This window comes from Ziziphus jujuba, chromosome 5, assembly GCF_031755915.1.
Source record: "Ziziphus jujuba cultivar Dongzao chromosome 5, ASM3175591v1".
Lineage (NCBI taxonomy): Eukaryota > Viridiplantae > Streptophyta > Magnoliopsida > Rosales > Rhamnaceae > Ziziphus > Ziziphus jujuba.
In genome coordinates, this window is record NC_083383.1 from 24,910,719 (window position 1) to 24,933,602 (window position 22,884).

A 22,884-nucleotide genomic window follows, 5' to 3' on the forward strand; every position below is an offset into this window, starting at 1 on the left:
TCATAAAAAATATTTAGGTGGTAGATGTTAATTTAAATATTAAAATATTTATTTTAATATTTTAGCATAAAAAGTAATAAAATTAGGTATCACTAATTAAAATTTAACACATATATGGTAATTGTCACCAGATATATAGTCAAATTTTAAATTTTTTCTAATAACAAAAATAACCTTATTCATATGTGTATACTGTATATATATATATTTTTTTCCTATTTTTGAAGTTTATTTGTTTCATAAATACATCAAAATTTATTTGTTTAAAAGAACTTCATCTTGCATTTTTAACGATAAAAGGGTGGTACTTTTGTTAATGTTATTGCCCTCTCGTTTTTTTTCGTTTCTTTTTTTTCCTTTTAAAGAAAATAAAAGTTTGGCCAATCTATTAGATTGTATCAAGGAGAAAAACTTATAATATAGCGAACGGCTATTTAAATTTAAATACTTAACAATTATTTTAAGGTAAATATTATATTAATCCTTTCTATTTTGAATTTTTATCTTATATGCATATTTATTTTTGAAAAATTCACCATACTTCTTTCATTTTTCATTTTTGATTTATTTTAATAGCCTTTCATTTTAGTTTAACCGGATTAATAGTCAAATGATTAGTCAACTCATATTTTTAATTTAAATGACACTTATATCCTTCTAGTTTTGTGGCTTGCTCTGGCACTTGAGCTGCCACTGCAACCCTGATAATCAATCCATTTTTGTTCTACAGTTATGTGGACATACAAATAATCAATCCATTTTTATTCTACTTTTATATTTGCTTCAAATAATAAGTATAATTACATTTATAAATTTTTTAGAGATAAATATTGTAAGAAATAATGCCCAAAAATGAACCCAAAAAAATGTGATTGATCTTTGTAAGTTTTTGTTCTTTGTATATTTAAACCAAAAAAAAAGGGGTTAAAGCTGTCTTTTTAATTAAAATATATTATTTTTTTATTAAAATACGATAATGAAATATAAGAAGATTATAATTAACTTTTCAAAATAAAAATGTATTTGTAACAAAGAAAAATAAATAAATAGGAGAGGCTAAACTGAAAATTTACCCATTATTCTATAGGTCACATAAGAGAAAAATCACAAGTTATTATGTTGCATGTAAGTTGCAATATATTATAAAGTTGTTATTATTATTATTATTAGTATCATTGTCATTGAAGAAAGGGATTGGAGTTATGATTTATTTTTAAAAATAGGTAACTTTTACCATTTAAAGATTTTTGCAGGGACATGTGTCGGGAAAAACTTATTCAAATTTCGTAATTCCAAACTTGATAGAAATGTGCATTTATGATCTTTATATTTTGCAGAAATTTGTAACCCAAACATAGGAGTGTAGTTGTAAACTTTTTAATAATTTAGGGATACAAGTGATAAATATACAAATTAAGGGGCAAGTTAATAATAAATGTAAAGTTTAGGGGCTTTAAGTAAAAGAAACCCATACAAATATTTTTGGCCCTTTTACGTGGCAAAATGGTATAATTTTCCATTTACAATAAAAAAAAGTAGAACTCTCCTGCTTTCAAAAACATTTAGGATAGCAAAAACTAATATTATTATTTCTTTTTGTCTCTTTTCTCAAGTCAAGTCTGCTGCTTTTTCACATTTCTTTCTCAACGCTATCTTCTCTGGTAAGCAAACGTTTGCTTACTCGCAAAATTCTGAATTGTGACTTCTGAATCTCATGTAAGTTTGATAGCTGAGAAATTTTATTACTGCTTTCTTTGGTAGCTGAGAAAAAGCCATGAAAATAAAAATGGGGAAGGAAGTGAAGTTTCTGGATTTTTAAGGTTAGCGTTTTTTTTTTTCAGATTTTAAGAATCTGAAGCGAACATTTCTTTTCTTTTTTTACTTTTTTTTTTTTCAAAAAAAAAAAATTCTTGAAACAAACTGTGTTTCTAAGAATTGGGTGCTTAGAATTTCTTTGTGGGTTTGTTTTAGTTGGTTGATAAATTGATTTCGTTTTTGAGTGGATATTTCATTTGCCCAAATAATGGTCAAGTTCATCAAAGTCTGAATTATTTTATAAATTGGGGGATATGAGAAAGTATAATTTATTATGTGAATTATTAATTTAGGACATTTATTCGTGTTTTATTGAAGTAGTTATTAGTTGATTTGGTTTATATTCTCAATGAAACTTTCACTCTCCTCTTATAATAATAATAAAAAATAAAAAGAAAAAGAAAACATGGTTCATACGTTGTGGATATTTGAAAAGTTTGTGGAGTTTATTAATTGGTTTATATTGTGTTACTATATCCGGGAACCTTTCGTGGTATGGTATGCTAGACCTTGATAAGTTATCAATAATACTATGTAATTAGGAGTTTGTCAAAACTTGTTAGTTGAGTTTGTGATGGTAGAGCCAGAATAAATTAATAGAAATGCTTGATTCAATGTAAAAAATTGCATATTTATCATCTCCACATAAGGTGGAGGATATAAATTGGTTCTTTTATTTTTGTAAAAAAATAATTGCTTTGTTTCTCCATTATTGGTATAGGAAATTTGATTTTATACGATGGGCGGAAGTTCAGTAGATGATGGTTGGGAGCTTACTTCCCCATCAAATGGGGTAAGAACAGTTGTTTTAGTTGGCCGCACTGGCAATGGCAAAAGTGCAACGGGTAACAGCATTACTGGAAGAAAGTCCTTCATATCCAAGGCAAGCTCGAATGGTGTTACAAGCACATGTGAATTACAAACAACTATATTGGGAGATGGTCAAATTGTTAATGTTATTGACACTCCTGGTATGATCATTTTTTCATGCCTTTGGAGCATTTGTGTATCTTTTTATAAAATACCTGTTCAAAATGTATTAAAGTATTTTGACAAGCTTTGCATTTGCACTACAGGTCTATTTGATTTTTCCGAGGGGTATGAGTTTAGTGGCAAAGAAATCGTCAAATGTATTCATTTGGCCAAGGATGGGATTCATGCCGTTCTCCTAGTTTTCTCTGTTAGAGCCCGCTTCACACATGAAGAAGCAGCTGCAATACGCAGTTTACAGACTCTGTTTGGAAGTAATATTATTAAGTATATGATTGTTGTGTTTACTGGGGGAGATGACCTTGAGGATGAAGATAGGACTTTGGAAGATTATATAAGCAGCAACTGTCCAGAGCCTTTAAAGGTCAATCACAAATTCCTATATACTTGTCAAAGTGTTTGTCTGCTGTGAATTTTATTGTGACAAGTTATTAGTTAGTTGGAGTTATTTTGAGGAAGTTATTTGAATGAATATTCCTTTGTACTTGTGCTCTCTCATGCATTATTCTCTTTCTCTTGCATTCTGTTTTATGCTTTTTTTATATATATTATTTGGGGTATATTACACCAACATCCCTCTAGTTAAATTTTATGTGCATAAAACCTTTATCACATTCCCTTCTAATGTTTAATTTGTTGCATCAACTACCCTTTTAGTGGTCAAATATTGAAAATATCTAGTCAACTAAGGTTCGCTTTTTCTTAGTTACACTGGAAAATCATGTCTGACAAGGTGTGGGAAAGAGATGAAAATGTGCTCACGGATAATAAAGTCAATTTAACATTAACATTAAATTTAATGCCATCAAACCTTATTACTGAATAAGGAGATTGATGCAACACATTAAAAATTAGAAGAGAAATACGTGCAATAACTGGAAACTAAAGGATATATGTGCAAATAATATAACAAATGGACGTTTATTTAACTTACCCATATTAATATTTTATGCCATTGGAGTTTGGATAAGAATCTGAACTTTGCTGTTGCAGTTCCAGGGTTCTGCATTTTTGAATTACGTAGCTCAATTGCTGCCATGTAAGCCATTTCTGGTTATTCTGGTCCCAGCCTGTTGACTTGAAGAAGATCTTATCTTGTCCACCCCTTTCCGTACATATGAATTGACAAGAACATTTCCTCCATACTCATAGTTGTGAAGGAAAAAAAAATGAAGTTGTAGTATCTTCAGTTTAAACTTTTCTATCATTTTGGCTGGTGGTTACTTAAATTAATTTTATTTCTACATAATTACCAAATTAGTGAACCATGAAAATGTGTTGGAAATGCCTCTTTTTGTGGAAAAATAGCTACCCCTTTTGATTAGTCTCTACTGGAATTAGGGGCACTCGAGCATAGTTTTTCCAGGTTAAGTCAGCTAGGCAGTGGATTGATTAGATTTTAATTTTTCCTTTTCTGTTCTGGTTATATTATGTGCTATATGTTTAGTTGTTCACAATGCAATTTGGATCTTCACTTGCTTGATATGTTACTGTCCCATACGCAAGTTCTATTTGTATTGATATTTAAAATAACTTGCGCTATAGGAAATCCTTGCTTTGTGTGAAAATCGCTGTGTACTTTTTGATAACAAGACTAAGGATAAAAGCAAGAGGGTCGAACAAGTTCAGCAGCTTTTCTCTCTTGTAGACACAGTTATAGCACAGAATGGTGGACTTCCATTCAGTAATGAGCTGTTTGCTGATCTGAAGGTGATTATTTTTACAAAGACATCATCACACTATTCCTAGGAAAATTTGTTGTTGACAACTTTTTTTTTTTTCTTTTGACAGGAAGGAGCTGTAAAACTCCAGCAGATGGAGGATGGTTTGTCTAAGGGATGTTCTAAAAAAGAAATATTGGATTTGAAGAATGACTTGCAATGTTCATATGATGAGCAACTTAAACGAATTACTGAGATGGTAGTTCTTTGCTTACTAACTTTTGCTTCCATTTTCTCTTGCATTTGTCTTTGGCATGAGTTTGTGGATCGTGTCACTAATACATAATCCTCTCTGACAATAAAATCTATACATTACATGAGTTTCTTTCAACATAATATAGATTCTTCAATCTTGTTAGCCTTTTTATTTTTAGTATGTTGCGTATGAGTTTGGGTAGTGTTAATTGGCGTTCTATTCTTCTTTTTCAATGCTAAGACATTGCCTTAATAAATATTATATATATTTGGTCTTCTATTGATTTAAAAATGGGTTTTGGATGATGTTATCATGTTATTTTTCCAGGTGTTAAATTTCTCTATCTTCCTGAGTGTTTCTCACATATTTGAAGTGTTCATTAGCCATGCATTCAACAATGCCTTTCCCTACCGATACAGGTGTATCAAACTTAGGAAATTTTTATTGTTGGCACTTTTTTTTTTTAACAACGGTATAACTTTTAGAACCCTGTACACAATTATAGGTTCGAATCTGACAAGGATTTCAGACACCCTAAAGCTGTTATTCGATAATTAATAATTTTTATATTCAGAGTTTGTTCCTGATTTAACTCACTTAATGTTACAGTAACAAAAAAATTTAGATATGGAAATGGCTGAAAAGTTTTGATAAATTTTAATGCAGGCATGACTCTCTCTATCTCTCTTTTTCTCATTTATTGTTTATCCCTTTCAACATTTTAAGTTGATTAGAAAGGAGCCATGGTGCAATCCTACCAATTAAGTAATTATATGATCTGTATAACATGGGTGTTAATTGCTTGTGTTTATGGTTTTGGTTGGCTATCAATTAAGGATTTTGTTTTCTTGTCCCTTTGTCAAACATAATATTTCTTGGATTAAGCCTTGAAGATGGAATTTAATTTGAAGTGTACAATATCACATATGAATCTCTCTTTTCTTATTGTTAGATAATTGTACAGCTTAATTGCTAGTGCCGTCTGATAAACCACTTTGCCAGTTCTGAAGTCTGAATTTTTCACAAAATGAAAATGTTGAACAGATTGAGATGAAGCTGAAAGAGGCAATAACTAGGCTTGAACAACAATTGGCGGATGAACAAGCTGCAAGGCTGCAGGCAGAAAAGGAAGCAGCCAAAGCTCGAGAGAAATCAGAGGATGAAATCCGTCAGCTTAAAGAACATCTGACAAAAGCACAGGAGGAGCTCTGTAAGAGACCTGAAAATCGGTGCACCATTCTATGATTTAGTAACTTTTGTTGAACTATTTGGCAGGTAAACTATTTAATCGTTTTCGTTTTCTCTTTATTGTGGTTGGAAAGGAGATTTTACATCATTCGTTTGCAATGTGAACTCCTATCTATTGTGTTTAAATATCCTATATAAGTGTTTTATTTTGTGGTTAAGAGTTTATATTTTTTGATAAATATGTTATGGTAGATATTGAATGTTCATGCAATTAAGGAGCTGCCCAACTTCATCCCAATTGATAAGGCAAGACTGATTAGGACTTTGGCCAAGCCATATGAAGAAATTGTTCAAAATCTAGCTAATCCCTTACCTGGTTTGGGGTGTTCAGCTGAAAATATAGAAGCGTTTTTGGCTGATCCTTATTTCTAGAAAATCACATATTTGTTGGTTTTGGAAGAAGCACCTAATAAACTAGTCTATAGGCACCATTTTTTCAAATGAGAAACGCTTACTATTAAATCATTTAAATGAAATTAAACAAACGTCAAGATTTGCATTATGATACTCTCTACTTTAAGATGGTGTATTTTAGGCTTTATGTTTAAAAACATGGTAGTCTTCGTATTTTTCAAAATTGTCATATTTGCACTAATTGAATTTTTCAAAGTGGTGATTAAAAGCGTTGTGCGTCGCAATCTACATGACTTGCATGTGGCCGATAATAAAATGCAATTATGCGGAATTAGAAAATAACAAAGTGCAAAATCTTTAAAACTAGAGGTTTATAGTGGTCATTTGCAAGCACCATCAGTTTCTCTATAAGAGTCCAAGACCAAATTGCAGCAAAGGGAAATCGAAAGTCTACATTGAACGTTTTAAAATCATAGAAGTCTTAAAAGAAATAAAATAAAATAAAATAAAATAAAATAAATAAAATGTCTAAAGCGTATTTTTCAATTATTATTGGTAAAATTAACTGAAGTTGCCTAAACGAAAACTTCCTTTTTCTTTTTTTCTTTTATTTATTTTTTTTAAATTTTGGTTTCTGGATTTTTTTTTTCTGTTTTTGGTATTGGCGGTGGGACATATCACTTTCCCAACCTTACTAAACGGGAAAAAGATAATGATACCTTACACCCCTTTTGAACACTTAATATTCGCTTAATTCAATATAAAAAAATATTATCCGACCAAAAAAATATAAACGAAATATTAGCTTAATTAAAACAATTATTCTATAATTATTAATAACTTATTCATATATGTTTCATTTAAAACAAATTCTATAAATTGAAAGCAAAATGGAAATAGTTTAAACTTACAAAGGCAAATTTCATTTAAGAGTTACACATGGGTTGAACCCACATAGGACCCAAAACATGTGCTCCTCAAACTAATTTTCTGTTTGAACTAAGAATAACTTTGTCAAGCAAGTCTATGTGTGAAAAACAATTAGTTTGATTTTAATTTTCATTCCACCAAAAAAAAATAAAAATAAAAAATAATTCTTCTTGTTATTCATCAGCAAGGGGAGCAACTTGTCCATAAGCTTGATGTTCAAATAGTGATCTTTTTTCCTAGTAGCTAGTTTTGAGTTCCCCTAGTTCAGCTACTCGAGGGCAAATCAATGTTCATAAGGCACGGAGAGATGTTAGGTGAGAAAGAGTTTCAAATAAGGTTTGAAATCTGATCTGTGAGATGGTTCTAGTTCATAAGTGGAGGAAGAAAGCTATGCTTCGTCTCTGTCTAAGGCAGGCAGGTGAATCCGTTACTTCAAATAGAATAGAGGTAGCTCACTTCTGTGTTCAAGTGAAAGAAATAGAGGTTGAGAAATCCCTCCATCCGATCCCTATCTTTTATGCCGATCTCAGCAAGCAGTTCCGGAAAACAAAGGAGTGATGTTGTTAAGACTTGGTTGATAGAGATAGATGCTTTCGTAAGTTTCTTTTTTTCAGGAAAGCGAAATTCTTTTAGTGTCCCAGGGGGATCGAATGTTAACTAACTGACGTATTGTAATATCAACCAGCGTTCAGAACCAGTCGAGAAAAAAAGAAAGGAAATGAGTGCTATGTCAGAAGGTGGAGAAGATTTCCTAACTCTTCTAAGAGAGGAAGAATTTGATGGAAAAATTAGTAAAGATAAACAGCTACTGTGTTTATTTGGTCTATTAGCTACTCGGCCAGCTACTGACCTAATTGGGAGCCTTTCAGTCAAGGCCGTTGGATTGAGTTGAAAGCCTACGAACGCATAAAGGTTCCGATTCGAGTGAGAGCCCGGTGAGAACATCTTGATCGAAAGCTCCACTATTCTGAATAATGATAAAGACTTTTCCAAATTCGATCAAATCGATCGAGAATCTGCTAAGATAGGAAGCCAAATCATCGCATAAGGGTAAAATACATGCATTGGATAGCAAGTCTGTCTTATTCTGCGTGGATCAATACTCGACTTCTCTACAAAGAAATAACATAGATCAATAGAATACCCATTCACAAGCACGGTATGACTTCCTATTAGTCGGTTTACTTTTCATAATTTTTCATAATTGCTGAACTGAACATAACTGCTCCATCTTCTCCTGGGATTCCCCAAAAGAAAGGAAAAGCTTGAGTGCTCTATATCATCAATCGACTGCAAAAGCGTAGATTCTTAGTCGAGATTCGAACAGTTCAACCGTGGCTTGGATAACGAGAAGGGGAACAACGGAAAAGGGGGGGAGTTGGAGCGGGCTGCTGCTTTTGCTGCACTCAAGTTTACAATGAAACACATTAGAATTATCTTTTGTAAGCAAGTGTTCTGTGAGCGAACCCGACAATTCCTTAGCATGTTGTATCAATGGGGAATTCTGAGAATGTTTCATTCTTTCTGGATATGTCCAAAACCTTGTTTAAATTGTTTGAATTATTGGTGTGGCGGAAAAAAAGAAATTGGAAAATCAATTTCAAGTCGGATCGAGTGAATAAATGGACAGAGCCCAATTGTGGCCCCAATTATAGGGAAACAAAGAGTAACGAGCTTTTGGTCTTCATTTTTGAATGATTATCCGAATGGTTTTATCACTTTCTAAATTCTTATTTCTCTAAGTTTGTATCACTATATATCCCTAACTTTCACCCCAATTAATAAAAACCCCTTTTCCCTTTTTTAGGTGATTATACAAAGACTCTGCCGATTTTTTCTTCGTGGATAATTTTTTTGTAGATTCATAAAATCCCATAAATGAGAAATGAATCATTAAAAAATGCACATTATAAAGATAAGGCCCCTTCCTCTTGTTAGGGTTGATTGTTTGGCTTGAGCTTGAGTGGGTCCAAGATTGAAGGCTCAGTAAAGGCCTTTTCCCTTAATTATTAGTTACAGGGGAGGCGCGCTCCTGCGCTTGAAAAAAACAACCTAGGGCGTATTGCTCAAATCATTGGTCTGGTATTGGATGTAGCTTTTCCACCAGGCAAGATGCCTAATATTTACAACGCTCTGGTAGTTAAGGGCCAAGATACTATTGGTCAAAAAATTAATGTGACTTGTGATGTCAGGACCCGTCCAGAATTCCTTCCCCGGAACCCTAGACAGCCCTGATCCCAGGGAAACCCTACCGGACCCTCCAAAGGAAAATCCGACAGAGCCTCCCCTAAGGGATTTACTTACCACAAATTACCTGCACTGAAAACACACTTCTAAAAACATCCCCTTATTCCTCCCACAAACTACAAACTGATTCCACAAATTCCAACACTTCTCAAAGCAACAACAGTCCAGTGCATAAATAAAACAGAAGTATTCCAAGAGTATACAGAGCTTTAAGAAGTGCTAAACAACAGAAATACAACAAGGCTGAAAAGAAATAATACACTGAAATGAAAGAGTACAAAGAAACTTCTCGAAACACAACAGCAGCGGAAAACTTGGTTCGCTCCGGAAGAACGTCTACCACCACTTGCACCTAAGGGAACGGAATTTAAGAGTGTGAGATGCTAATCATCTCCGTGAGTAACCCGAACTACTGAACACCTTTTAATAATAATAATAAAATAATAACAATTAAGGAGTGGAACAAATACCAACAATTAATAATAAATAATAATAACCTTTGGAAAATAATGATTTCCCTCAAAACTCTCACCAATCGCTCCGTTTGAAATGTTCCCTTTTTAAAACCTTTTCGCAAAACCCAATGTGCATACCTCCCAAAAACCAAGGGATTAAATAATTTAACAACAAAAATTAAATAAATACATACCCCAAATATATAATAAAAATATAGTAAATTATAATAAATAAATTTTGAACACCTTTGGGGTTTAAACCATTATTTGCAATTACACCGACAATTACACCTGACGCACCACACCATATACCGGTGATGCCCTCCGATACCCAGCGTCCCGAGCACCGACTGGCGGGAGGTTAAAGAGAGAAACCTGCAGTGGTCACTTTCGGCGTCCCGACAGTACCGACTGCTAAAAACCATCACCCGGCCAAGGAGGGGGGCGGCTATGCGCAACAATAACCTTGCCTGCCCACGGTCCAATGGCAACTCACGGGTGAAGTAATAACCGCACGCTAAACCATATAATAACCGCGTGCTACCACGTGTCCATACACCATACACCAGAACACCAATACTGTATGAGTGCGTCTAAAAATAAACATAAACAACCAACCGTACCGTTTTTCCAAAAACCACCGTGGGAAGTATACCAAAATTTCACAAAACACCATCCCACATATTTTATCCAATCACCCGGTACGAAACAGCGATAACAACAAACCACAATTTCTCGAAATACGAAATGCAACCATAAAAATACCGCGGGCATAATTTATAAAATATAACCAAATATTTTCGTAAAATATTTAACCCAATTATGCCCGGAAAATCAAATTTAAAACCACGTATAAATACCACCAAAATTCACTTTGCTCATGCATAATAAATTAAACAACAATATAATTCATAATTAAATCACCATAAAATAATAATCGGGAATTTCTTAATGATCCCAAAATTTCCATTTATTACCAATGGTAAATATATATATAAAATAATATTTTTCCCGATTATATTTAAAATACACCACATGAGCACAATTTTACAGATACCAAATTAATACCACATAAATACAATTAATTACCCCGAAAATATTTTTAAAGGTGGGTCACTCACCTGGAGAGCGCAAATCAACTAAGATCCTCCTCGGGATCCACTCCACTACTCGCGCGTGCACCTAAACAACCACAGTGCACAAACCAAAAAGATTAATATTTTATTCGGGTAATTCCCAAATGGATACCCGGGGAGCGAACACCAAGCGACATCTAAGGGTTACGAGTTATATACCGAATCGAAGCTCACGTGATGAGGATCACGGATTCGGTCTTACTTTCCGGTGATCGAACCCGACGGGGTCGGAATCTCGCCGGAAAGCTTTTCGAGTTTCGGCTCCGCAATTCTCCCAAACCGTCGCGAATTGGCGGAAACGGAAGTCGGATTTGGGTTCAGGAGGTCGAACACTGCGGACTGGAGCTGGCCGGAATTTTCGGGTACTCGCCGGAACAGTATTTTCCAGCGGGCCGCCACGTCACCGGCAACCGTCACCGGAACAGTATTTTCCGACGGTGGCCGTTTGCTGTGAAATTTTGCAGATTTGTAGATCGTGAGGAGAGCAATCCAACGGGACCGACGGTGAGCAAAACGGAGGTCGGACGGCGGAGAAATCACCGTTTGAAGATTTTCGACCCCTCGCCGGAAAACGCTCCGATCCCGGCGCGTCGGTGGTCCGATGGCCGTGATTTTTGGTGGGTAGGCCGGACTTGAGGAGAGGATCAAGGCTGTCAGGCGCGTGTGGCCGGAAAATGGCCGGAACAGTGCCGATTCGCGGTGGCCGGCGGTGGAGGGGAAAAATCGCCGCCAAACTTCGGACGTCCGATCCGGGCGCGTCCGGCGGCCGTTCACCGTGAAACTTGGAGGTTTTGCCGGAAATGAGGTGGGCAAGCTTTCTGTCCGGCGCGTGTACAGTAACTCGGCCGGAACAGTGGAAAAATCCGGTGGCCGGCGGTGGCTCTCTCTCTCTCTCTTTCTCTCTCCTCTCTCTCTTTCTCTCTCTTCTCTCTCTTTCTCTCTCTTCCCCGAGAGTTTTTCAAAATTAAAACCCTGCGTGACACTGTTCATGCCACGTGGACCAATCAGAAACTGACACGTGGCGTTTCACTGTTCACCGACCCAAAAAAAAAACATTAAAATAATACGGTATCCGGTAAACTTCAAACGTCCATAACTTTTTAACCGGATGTCCGTTTTGAGCGTGCCGCTAGTCTGTGAACTCGTATCGACGAGCACTTCACAACCATGCACAAGTCAAAGCTCAATTCCCCATAAACAAAAAGTCAACCTCAGCACTCCTTGGACAGTTTGGACCGCAACTTGTTTCGTCCATAACTTTCAAACCGTAGCTCCGTTTTCGACGTGCTACCAGTCTATGAACTCGTGGCATCGTGCACCTCGCCACGGTGCCCTAGTCATCTCGAAATGCCCACCGAGTCAAAAAGTCAACTTTTGACCCCTTTGGTCAACGGTCAACAGTCAACCTCGGTCAACGTGCACGGATTCCGGTGCGATTTGGGACGGGGTGTTACATGTGAAGTACAGCAATTATTAGGAAATAATCAAGTTAGAGCGGTAGCTATGAGTGCTACAGATGGTCTAACGAGAGAAATGGAAGTGATTGACACAGGAGCTCCTCTAAGTGTTCCAGTCGGTGGAGCGATGCTAGGACGAATTTTCAACGTGCTTGGAGAGCGCGTTGATAATTTAGGTCCTGTAGATACTCGCAGAACATCTCCTATTCATAGATCTGTGCCTGCCTTTATACCGGGTAGTCGAACAGTAAGAAATCAAAGGAAATAAAAAAGGAAACCGCTATTAAAGTGAAAAGGGAAAAAGATCCATTCAATGCTATCATAGGTACTAGATTAATTAACATTATCATTAGGAGAATGTTAGTCAGAAGTCTAAGGACCCAGCTAAAATTCTATTTCAGTTTTGTATATCTTAATTTTTTATTATTAACTGACCATTTTCAAAAGAAATAAAAGCCGGTGAATCAGAAACAATTAATTAAGATAAAAAGATTCTTTTTTATGGAATATACATATCAATATTCATGGATCATACCTTTCATTCCCCTTCCAACTCCTATGTTAATAGGAGTAGGACTTCTACTTTTTCCAACGGCAATAAAAATTCTTCGTCGTATGTGGGTTTTTCTTGGTGTTTTACTGTTAAGTATAGTTATGATTTTTTCCACCCATAAGACTTCTATAAAGATCTTTCCACTCATTCATCATACTCAAAGCCGAAGTCCCGGCATGGGGGTTCAGAAAAATAACAAGAATCGGTGTCGTGGTGGTGCTACGAGATGGCAATTTATTGTATAGAAGAATAGATCCGCGGACCTATTGATTGACCATAGATGCGAACCGATCTATCATCCAAGGAAGAAAGAGAGTAAGCAAGCTACCTTTAGCTCAATCAAGGGAAAAAGCGTCATCCATCTATTCTAAATAAGTAAGTGGGGGATGTAGAACCGGCGCTGAACAGTACACATACTTATCTGTATATGATGCCTATAGGTAATTTTAGGAAATTTTAAGGAAATTATCATGCTTCGATTCAATTTTTACAATTTGTCAGCGACTATATTGATTATTGAAAGTCGAAATTTTAATAGAGCATGATAGGTTCTTTCTGTCCCCAACAAAATCTTGAATATGTAGACCTGGTTGCAGTAAAAGAACTTATATTCTTTCCTCCCCTCTATAGTTCTCCCTTACCTAAACTACAAGCTAGCACGCAACGGCTTTTCCACTGTTGTTGCTTGCTGCTTGCAGGCTCGAAAATCTCTTGAATCAGAAAATCGAAATCAAGGAAAAAAAGAATCCACAAGCCAAGCAAATTTTGAATCATCTCTTTTAAAGCAAGACAAAGATATTGAAGAAGATTTTGTGGGATCAGACATGAAAAAAGATAGAAATAAAAAACAATACAAGAACCATACGGAAGCGGACAAGCCGCTTCCTTTAAGCCGAGAGGGGTTCTTGGCCTCTATTCACACTTACACATCATATGCTTGTGTGGATAGCTGCTGTATGGCACAACGAAGCTTTGCAACTATGCCATTCTTGGCGACGGTGATGTAAACGAGAAGGTGGCAGTCGCTTACCATAAAAAAAAGTTTAGGCTCGTAATAAATTAAAGGTTCCTCTTGCTACTCAGCCTAGAGCCTTGAGCATCCAGATCATTCCATTGGGGAGAAAGCAGGAGTCATCCATATATAGTATAGATGAATAGTACCAGTGGCGTCTAGGATGAAGACGGGGAGTGTATAAATAAGTTGGGCAGCAATGTTTTTATATTCATAGCAGGCTCTTTTTAACTTGTAACAAAGGGGGGCTTTTTCTTTCATGTTTCAAGAAAGATGAGTTTTGGCCTGTTTTAATTTATATATAAATTAAAGACCTATAAATAAAAAAAATTCACTAAACTTATCGGACTAACTTCTCATTAATGTATTGTTTCATTGGGATCCAATCCAAATCACGGTCGTTTCGTTAAGTCGGCAGGTTTTGTCAGTGATTAAATGGAAAGGGAGAGCAGTTCGGGGACGCAGCAACACCTATGATGCAAGGAATAATGGACTTACATCACGATATCTTTTTCCTCCTCATTCTGATTTTGGTTTTCATATCACGGATCTTGGTTCGCGCTTCATGGCATTTCCACTATCAAAAAAATCCAATCCCGTAAAGGATTGTTCATGGAACTACTATCGGGATCCTTCGGACCATATTTCCTAGTATCCAGACTAATACCAATCCAACCCATTTCATGAATAAAATGTGACCAATTAACCAACCAACAAAACTACTTGTTACAAATAACATCTTGTTGTTGCATCGAAACATATAAATGTTGACTAATTTGACCACTTGTATTTGTACGTAGAATCTCTAATTCAAATTGAAATGTACAACGATTCAGTACAGTAGTCAGTACAGTAGATAGTCGATATTCCTTTTCTTAAAACAAAAAATAAAGTCCCTTTTTACTTCTACCTGAGAATTCCCAAAAAATATTCATTTTTTTGTTTTACTTTACGGCGGGTTTTATCTTTATTTATGCGCTCTGCCCGGTGACTAAGAAAGAGATTGGTTTGTGCTTGAATTGAAGTGATGAGGTCGCAAAGAGGGAAGTAGGGCTCCTATTGACTAAAGGTTGGTTCTTCGGTTTCCTTTACTTTAGAATGAATGTCAGGACCCGTCCAGAATTCCTCCCCGGAACCCTAGACAAGCCCTGATCCTAGGGAAATACCACCGAACCTTCCAACGGAAAATCCGGCAGCATCTCCCCTAAGGGTAGGACTAACCAAAAATTACCTGCACTGAAAACACACTTCTATAAACATCCCCTTATTCCTCCCACAATACTACAAATTGATTCCACAAATTTCAGCACTTCAAATAATAACAGCAGCAACCCAGTGCATAAATAATAACTACACATCCAATACAGTATACAGAGCATTATACAGATACATGTGGAATTTATACAATGATAGATAAGAAGTAATACAGGATGGAGAGGAAAAAGGGAAGAAATACTTCTTGAACCTTCGGCAACGAACTGAGACGTTGGGCTCGCCCCGGACAATCAACATCTCCAACCTGGACATAGGGGAACGAAATTTAAGAGCGTGAGATGCTAATCATCTCAGTGAGTGACCCTATCTACTAAACACCTTTAATATTAATAATATAAAAATAAAGAAATTTAATTAATCAATACCGAACAATTAAATAAATAAATAAACAATTGAGGTAACAATTTCTCTCAAAACCCTCACTATTCACTCCGTTGGAAATGTTCCCCTTTTAAAACATTTTCACAAAACACGATATTCGTACTTCCCGAAAACCAAAGGACCAAATAATTTAATAAACAACAAATAAATAAATAAATAAATACCCCAAATATAAATAAACTGCAATAAATTATAATAAATAATTTTGTACTCTTTGGGGTTTGAAATTTCTAACAGAAAAAATTTGTACTTGACGCACCACACCATATACCAGTGATGCTCTCCGATACCCAGCGTCCTGAGCACCGACTGGCGGGGAGATTAAAGAGAGAAACTTGCAAACGGCACTTCGGCGTCCCGACAGTACCGCTGCTGAAACCATCATCCCGGCCAAGGAGGGGGGCGGCTGTGTGCACTATATAAGACTTGCCTGCCCACGGTCCAATGGCAACTCACGGGAAAAATAATAATACTTGCGCGCTGAACCACATATACATATACCAGAACACCAATACTGTGTGAATGCGTCTAAAATAATTATTAAACCAACCGTACCGTTTTCCAAAATTACCATGGGAAATATACCAAATTTGTCACACTTACCATCCCACATATTTTTATTTAACAAACCGGTACGAAAACATCGATAACAAATAAAACCATACCTTTTCTCGTAATACGAGATTCAACAATTGAAATACCGCGGGTATAATTTATAAAATTAAACCACCAACTTAAACAAATATTTGCATAAAATATTTAACCCAATTATGCCCGAAAAATAACACTTAAAACCACGTACGATTATTACTGAAATATACTTTGCTCATGCACAATAAATAAATTAAACCATAATAAAATAATACTCGGGAAATTCTTAGTAACCCAAAATTCCGTTTAGTATCAATGGGTAAAAATATATATAAAATAATATTTTTTTCCCGACTATATTTAAATTCCACCACATGAGCATAATTTCAGATACCAATTTAACAGCAATTAAATATAATTAATTATCCCAAAATATTTATTAAAGGTGGGTCACTCACCTGGAGCACGCAATTAAACCATGATCCACCATGGGATCAATTCCATGACTCACCCGTGCTCCTAGAATAAAATTCACACACAGTCAAATAAATTAATATTTTATTCGGGTAAATAATACCCGGTACTCGGGGGGTCAAACACAAACGTTAACCAAAATAGTCGAATAATATACCGAATCTAAGCTTGAGTGACGAGGATTACAAATCCGGTCTCCATCGACCCCAATTCCGCCGGAGGTGGCCGGAAAGCTTCGGCCGGTTTTCAATTCCTTGTATCTCACAAACCGCTTCGAATTTTTGAGATTGGAGTCCATATTTGAACTCAGAGGACCCAAAATAGGGGGATAAGAGGTTTAATTTGGACTGGACTGGCCGGAAAACACAAGAAAAGAGGAGAGAGAAATTTTTCTGGCCGGCGGCTTCTCCGGCCCGATCGGGGCGCATCCCGCGGCCGGTGACCGTGAAAATTGGCGACCGAGCTCGCCTCCTCCCTCCGCTCATCACTGGCCGGCGCGTGTAGCTTATGGGTGGCCGGAAAATGTGCAGCAGGGAGAGAGAGAGAGACGGGCGGTGGGAAGGAAGAAAGAAAGAAAGAAAGAAGAAGAAGAAGAAGAAGAAGAAGAAGAAGAAGAAGAAGGAGAAGGATCGGGCCCCGTGGCCTTTTTTTCCCACGTGGGGGAAAAGAAAAGAAAAAGAAAAAAATAAAATAAAATAAAAAAAATAATTAAATAATTAAATAATATTAATAATAATATTATTATTTAAAATAATAATAAAATAATTTGATATTACACATGGTTGACATGTGACTTCTCAACATGGTGACACATGGTCACCTTCATTAAGTCACACGTGGCACATCATTACACGTTTAAAAAAAAATAATACGGTGTTTGAAAAACTCTACAGGTCCATAACTTTCAAACCACATGTCCAAATCGGACGTGCCACTAGTCTACGGACTCGTATCGACGAACACTTTACAACCATGCATGAGTCAAAGCTCAACTTTGCATGAATAAAAAGTCAACTCCGGCACCTCTTGGACAGTTTGGACCTCAACTTGTTTTGCTCATAACTTTCAAACCGTAGCTCTGTTTTCAACGTGCTACTAGTCTACGAACTCGTGCCAACGTGTACTTCGTAACAGTACCTCAGTCAACATAGAATTCCAACCAAGTCAAAAAGTCAACTTTTGACCCCTTCGGTCAACGGTCAACAGTCAACCTCAGTCAACGTGCAAAAATTCCGACATGGTTCGGGACGAGGTGTTACAATGAAAGTCGCTATGAAGCCCCTACTACTTACTTTGTTTAATTCAAAAGGCGATTTGATTTTGGTTATTTTAGTAGCATTGGTTCCATTTTTCTTTTTCGCGTTTTATGGCTCGCTTATAGGTGGGTTCGAAAGTTATATCTAGCTCTATGCCGAGCTTTCCTCTACTACTCATTGGAGCTAGCATACGAAATTTCCCATTGAAGGGTTCAACTATCAGGGCGGCCATTGTGAGCGATATTCACTTTCAAGAGTCATCGAGCCTACGCCTATTTCATTACTGCTGTACAAACATCGGATGCTGGATATCTTACACGCAGACTTGTTGAAGTAGTTCAACACATTGTTGTATGTAGAACAGATTGTGGCATCGCCCAAGGTAAGGAAAGAGCAATAGACCAGACCAACCTACAAAAATGAAATGGTCCCTTTGTAACTAGTCATCCATAATATCAAATAAATCATTTTCGTCTTTGGTAAATTTACCAAGGGCTATAGTCATAGTGATCCTCCTATTCAACTACTTCAACCATTTTCGAGCACCTCATAGCATTTTCAAAACGTTAGGGCGAAAGAAGGACAGGGAACCCAACCCAAGTTTCAGAGGCGAGCAGCGAGTTAGCGAAGGAAGGGAAGGCTTAAAGACAGACATTGGTATGCGAGACGAAGTCACATTGATTGAATCGGTTCCAGGTGCGAAGAACCTCGGAGGTGACTGCAATGAGCAAAAATACCACTCATCGGCTTAAACGATGAGTAAACACTCGAACGTGAGAGCAAGGGATCACCCAACAAATGGACGAGCTCCAAGCAAGGAGGGAGGAGAGAGAGGGAAGCAAGAACCATGCTGAATATAAAATACCTCCAATAAATTTATAAACGTGTTTTAAAAGTTGCATCTTTTGGTGGATATATGAAAACTTCTTAAAATGCAAAAATATAATTTCTCCAACTACTTTAATACAGTCATTAATTTTTTAATATATTATAAAATAAGAAGGATCTCTTAGTACAGAGAAAACAACTAAAATATATAAAAGAGGTATTAGCAGCCAAGCCAAGCACACCAAATTTTATTGAGATTGACACATGCACCTTGCACTTTTTTCCTGACATTCTGCACCCAAACTTATTTTTTGCTTGCACCGTCGGTTCATCTGTTAAAAATGCATAACGGAATGATCATGTGTCACGTATTAGCTTGTCAAGCAAGATTAAATCACATAATTTTACAACTTTTAGGCTTTGTTTGAAACTCAAAAAATATGGAGGAAAAAAATTGAGGGGAAAAAAGGGGGGAAAAAAAATACAGGAAATGTTGTTTGATTGTTAATAAAAACATAAGGGAAAAAAATGGATAAATCTAAGTTTTTTGGAAAAATTCTATAGAAAGAAGCTCATCCATTGCTAAAATGGAGTTTTACTTTTTTAAAATATTAGTTAGAGAGAGAGGAGACAGATAGAGAAAGTTACAAAGGAAAAGAGAGTACACCAAAAAAAAAAAAAAAGAAAAAAAAACAGAGGATAGAGACAGAGAAAGAGGAGTGAAATTACTTGATTTAACCTTGCTTCATGAGCACGTGCATCATCCATGATCATTTCATTATGCATTTTTAACAGACAAGCCAACGGTGCAAACAGAAAAGAAGTTTGGAGTGCAGAATATCAGGAAAAAAAAAAATTTAGGATGTAATGTGTCAACCTTGATAAAATTTGAGATACTTGGTTGACAGTATCACTATATAAAAAAATCAATTGTCAATTAATAATCTTTATATTTTTTTAACCTTGTTTCCCAATTTAATTTTAATTTGTAAAAATGATAAATAACTAAGAGGGTGTTGATCAGCAACGCAAGTTGAGGTTGATCAGCAGCCTGAATGGGGTTGATGAGGAATAGCTTTGAATATTTGATGGAACAGAAATTCTGGTTTGGAGATCTTCAGGAAAATATGTAGCCTATGGAGGATTGTGGCAGGGTGATCCATTATCTCCCAATTAATATTTTGGTTCTTGATGCTTTTGTTGGAGAAAAGCCAAGAATTTTCACAGATTGAGAATTATTTTATTTTATTTTATTTATTTGTTTATTTTTTGGTGTAGGGATATAATTGAGGCTTTCCGTTTTGCTGATTTCTCAAACTGTTGCCAGAAATCTTGCTAATGGGAAACCAGAATTTGAAACTTTTTTTTGTTTAAAGGGAAGATAGGAATTTTTCCAGCTGATTTTTGAGTTGGCGAAGTGGTGGTGGCCGAATTATGGGTCATTTGCATTTAAAATATAGATTGAACAATTTAAATCTAAATTGTGATTTTTCTGTAATTTACTTTTTACTTTGGGTCTGTCATTAGCTTGGGATAAAGGAATTCGAATTGTCACTTCAAAATTAGAAAAAAAAAAAAAAAAAAAGAATTTTGGTTAACTTTAATGCTTGGGAAATTCATTGTGTATAATAGACAAATAAGATGGTTAAATAATCAACAATTTCCCTTAAAAAAAGGAAAAAAAAAATATGAAAAGTGATCAACAATTATTTTTATTCTTAAATAAAGAAAAAAGAAAAAGAAGAAGATAAACATACAATTATATAATAAGTAATGTAAAGTTCAACTAAAAGCCTATACCCGGCAGGAAAAAAATAAATAAAAAGAAAAAAAAAAGTTTCTTGGACTTTTATGCTATAACAATGCTGTAAGATTGTTAGGCGCATTCAAAATAATAATGATTTCTTTTTTTTGCACTTTTTTTTTTTTTTTTTGTGGGAGATGGTCAATAATATGTTCAGTCTTGAATTGAGAAAAAAAGAAAAATGTTTAATTGTGTAACTATAAACTATATCAATGCATTCTCAGAGACTATAAAAAAAAAAAAAAAAAAAAAAAAAAAAAAAAAAAAAAAAACCAACACAAGCACTAGTGGATATTAAATTAAGGAAAATAAAGAAAGTCCAATTAATTAAATATGGCTTGTTGGAAAATAAAATGAAGAGATTAAATAGTAATACTAAATAAGTTTTTTAGTTTCTTTTACATATGGTCTTAATAGTATCAATTTATTTTTTAAACAAGTATAAATTAGTCAATTAAAAAACTAAAGTATACAAATTTCATGAGGATTTTTTTAATTTAGTCAATCAAAAAACTAGAGTTGAAGTATACAAATTTCATAAGCGTTTTTTGAATTTTTTTTTTAGTGAGAATATGAAAATATTTCTTAAAGTACAATACATATAACTTCCCAAACTACATATATATATATATATATATATATATATATATATATAATGCTCTTTGAAGATTGTCAAGTAATTAAAATAAAATACAATTTTCTCGTTTCTATTTTTGAATTAATATATTTTGACTTTTTCTAATCATTTATTATAAATAGCCAAAGTCAGTTTTCTAGAACGGCATTAATTTCCTGCCTAGTTTTCTGTTGGCTCTGTTTTCCGTCGTCCCTTAGTTCTCTGCCAAACACTCATCCTACTCCAGTAAGTAAAGTGTTAACAATTTTTTCTTTTTACATTTACAGTTAAGAAGTTTGAACTCAAAGTTATTGTTTGAAAAGGAAAAGACTTTATTTATTTGATACACTTTTTGTGAGGTATTCAATGTAGAGTGCGCTAAGATATCAAAATGGGAGACCAATTCATACCAAATGAGAACATTTATTTATTCTGAAAATGTTTTTTACAAAGGTCAAAGGACAAAGCGTGAACAAGGTCAAGCTCGATTGGCCATTTTAGTTCAAAAAGTAAAGATGCTGAATCTATCTCGCTCTTGATTTGAACAGCTTTTAAGCTATGCCTCCAACAACTGATTTCACTACAGCTGCAACATTTCTTTACATCTTGTTCACGAGTCTCCTTCAATCTTTTACCTGGCCACTGATATATTTTAATAAATTAGTAAACACTTTATGAACAACATATATGAACAATCAATCTCTTATCAAGTTGTTTGTACATAAAAAGTCAAAGGCTCATATCAGATTGATCTAAGAGCTCTAAAGCAAGAATGATCTTCACATGGAGGTAGGTGCCTCTGTGACTTCATCGAGATCTTTCTTAGAGAAAGAGTTACCAGCTAGAGAATATTTGGACGAGAAGCCCAAAACAATCCTTCTACAAGAGAAGTATGATTAAACTCTGCAGAATTACAATTTGTCTTTATCTTCAGATTCTATAGATCATAAACTAGAACCATGGCATGATTTTCTATTTCTTCCAGGACAAACAAAATCTGCACAAATGAAAGAACATATATAATAAGGAGGGAAAAAAGAAAAAAAAGAAAAAAACTAATCAGAACAAAATGAAATGAGTGCAAATAGAGTTAAGATGTGTAATTGATGGATATCACTTTCCTCACTTTCCAGCAAAACATCAACAATGACATTCAAAACAATCTTCATTTGCTTAAGCTTTTCTAGATGGTGTCTCAATGCCAGGATATCAAGCTTTCGGAAATTGCTTCTAATGGAGAATTGAAAAGTAGCTTCCTTTAAACCTAAACCATTCAATGAATAATAGGGTGCATTGAACCAATGACTTTTAAACTTGAAAGTGTTCTAGATTTGTGATGTTAATATTGACCTTCAATGGGTTCTTAGCTTGCCAATCAATTTTATCGGCTTAAATCTCTTGCTTGAAATCTACATTCTCTTTTGAATGTTGCTGTAGTTGTCCACTACAAAAGCATCAATGCTAGGAAATTTAAAGAGGCAAGTATTGAAGCAACTCTGCTGAGATTTCAGCCTCATGAAAGGTTATACTCTTTCAATTTGGATG

At 35.2% G+C, this 22,884-nt stretch overlaps 1 protein-coding gene across 4 annotated transcripts; it reads left to right on the forward strand.

Annotated features, from left to right (window-relative positions):
• The first annotated feature begins 1,524 nt into the window (after positions 1-1,524).
• Positions 1,525-6,128, forward strand: LOC107421467 (immune-associated nucleotide-binding protein 9). Of its 4 annotated transcripts, XM_016030718.4 has the most exons (7): positions 1,564-1,661; positions 1,762-1,820; positions 2,537-2,786; positions 2,892-3,169; positions 4,351-4,515; positions 4,597-4,725; positions 5,767-6,128. In XM_016030718.4, exons 3-7 carry the CDS (start codon positions 2,555-2,557, stop codon positions 5,965-5,967), a joined length of 1,005 nt encoding a protein of 334 aa, XP_015886204.3. In that variant the 5' UTR covers positions 1,564-1,661; positions 1,762-1,820; positions 2,537-2,554; the 3' UTR covers positions 5,968-6,128. The 4 variants fall into 4 exon arrangements, with proteins under 4 accessions (XP_015886205.3, XP_015886204.3, XP_024930636.3 ...); XM_016030719.4 differs by lacking the exon at positions 1,762-1,820 and having other exon boundaries at positions 1,525-1,661; XM_025074868.3 differs by lacking the exon at positions 1,762-1,820 and having other exon boundaries at positions 1,581-1,716.
• Positions 6,129-22,884: the final 16,756 nt, after the last annotated feature.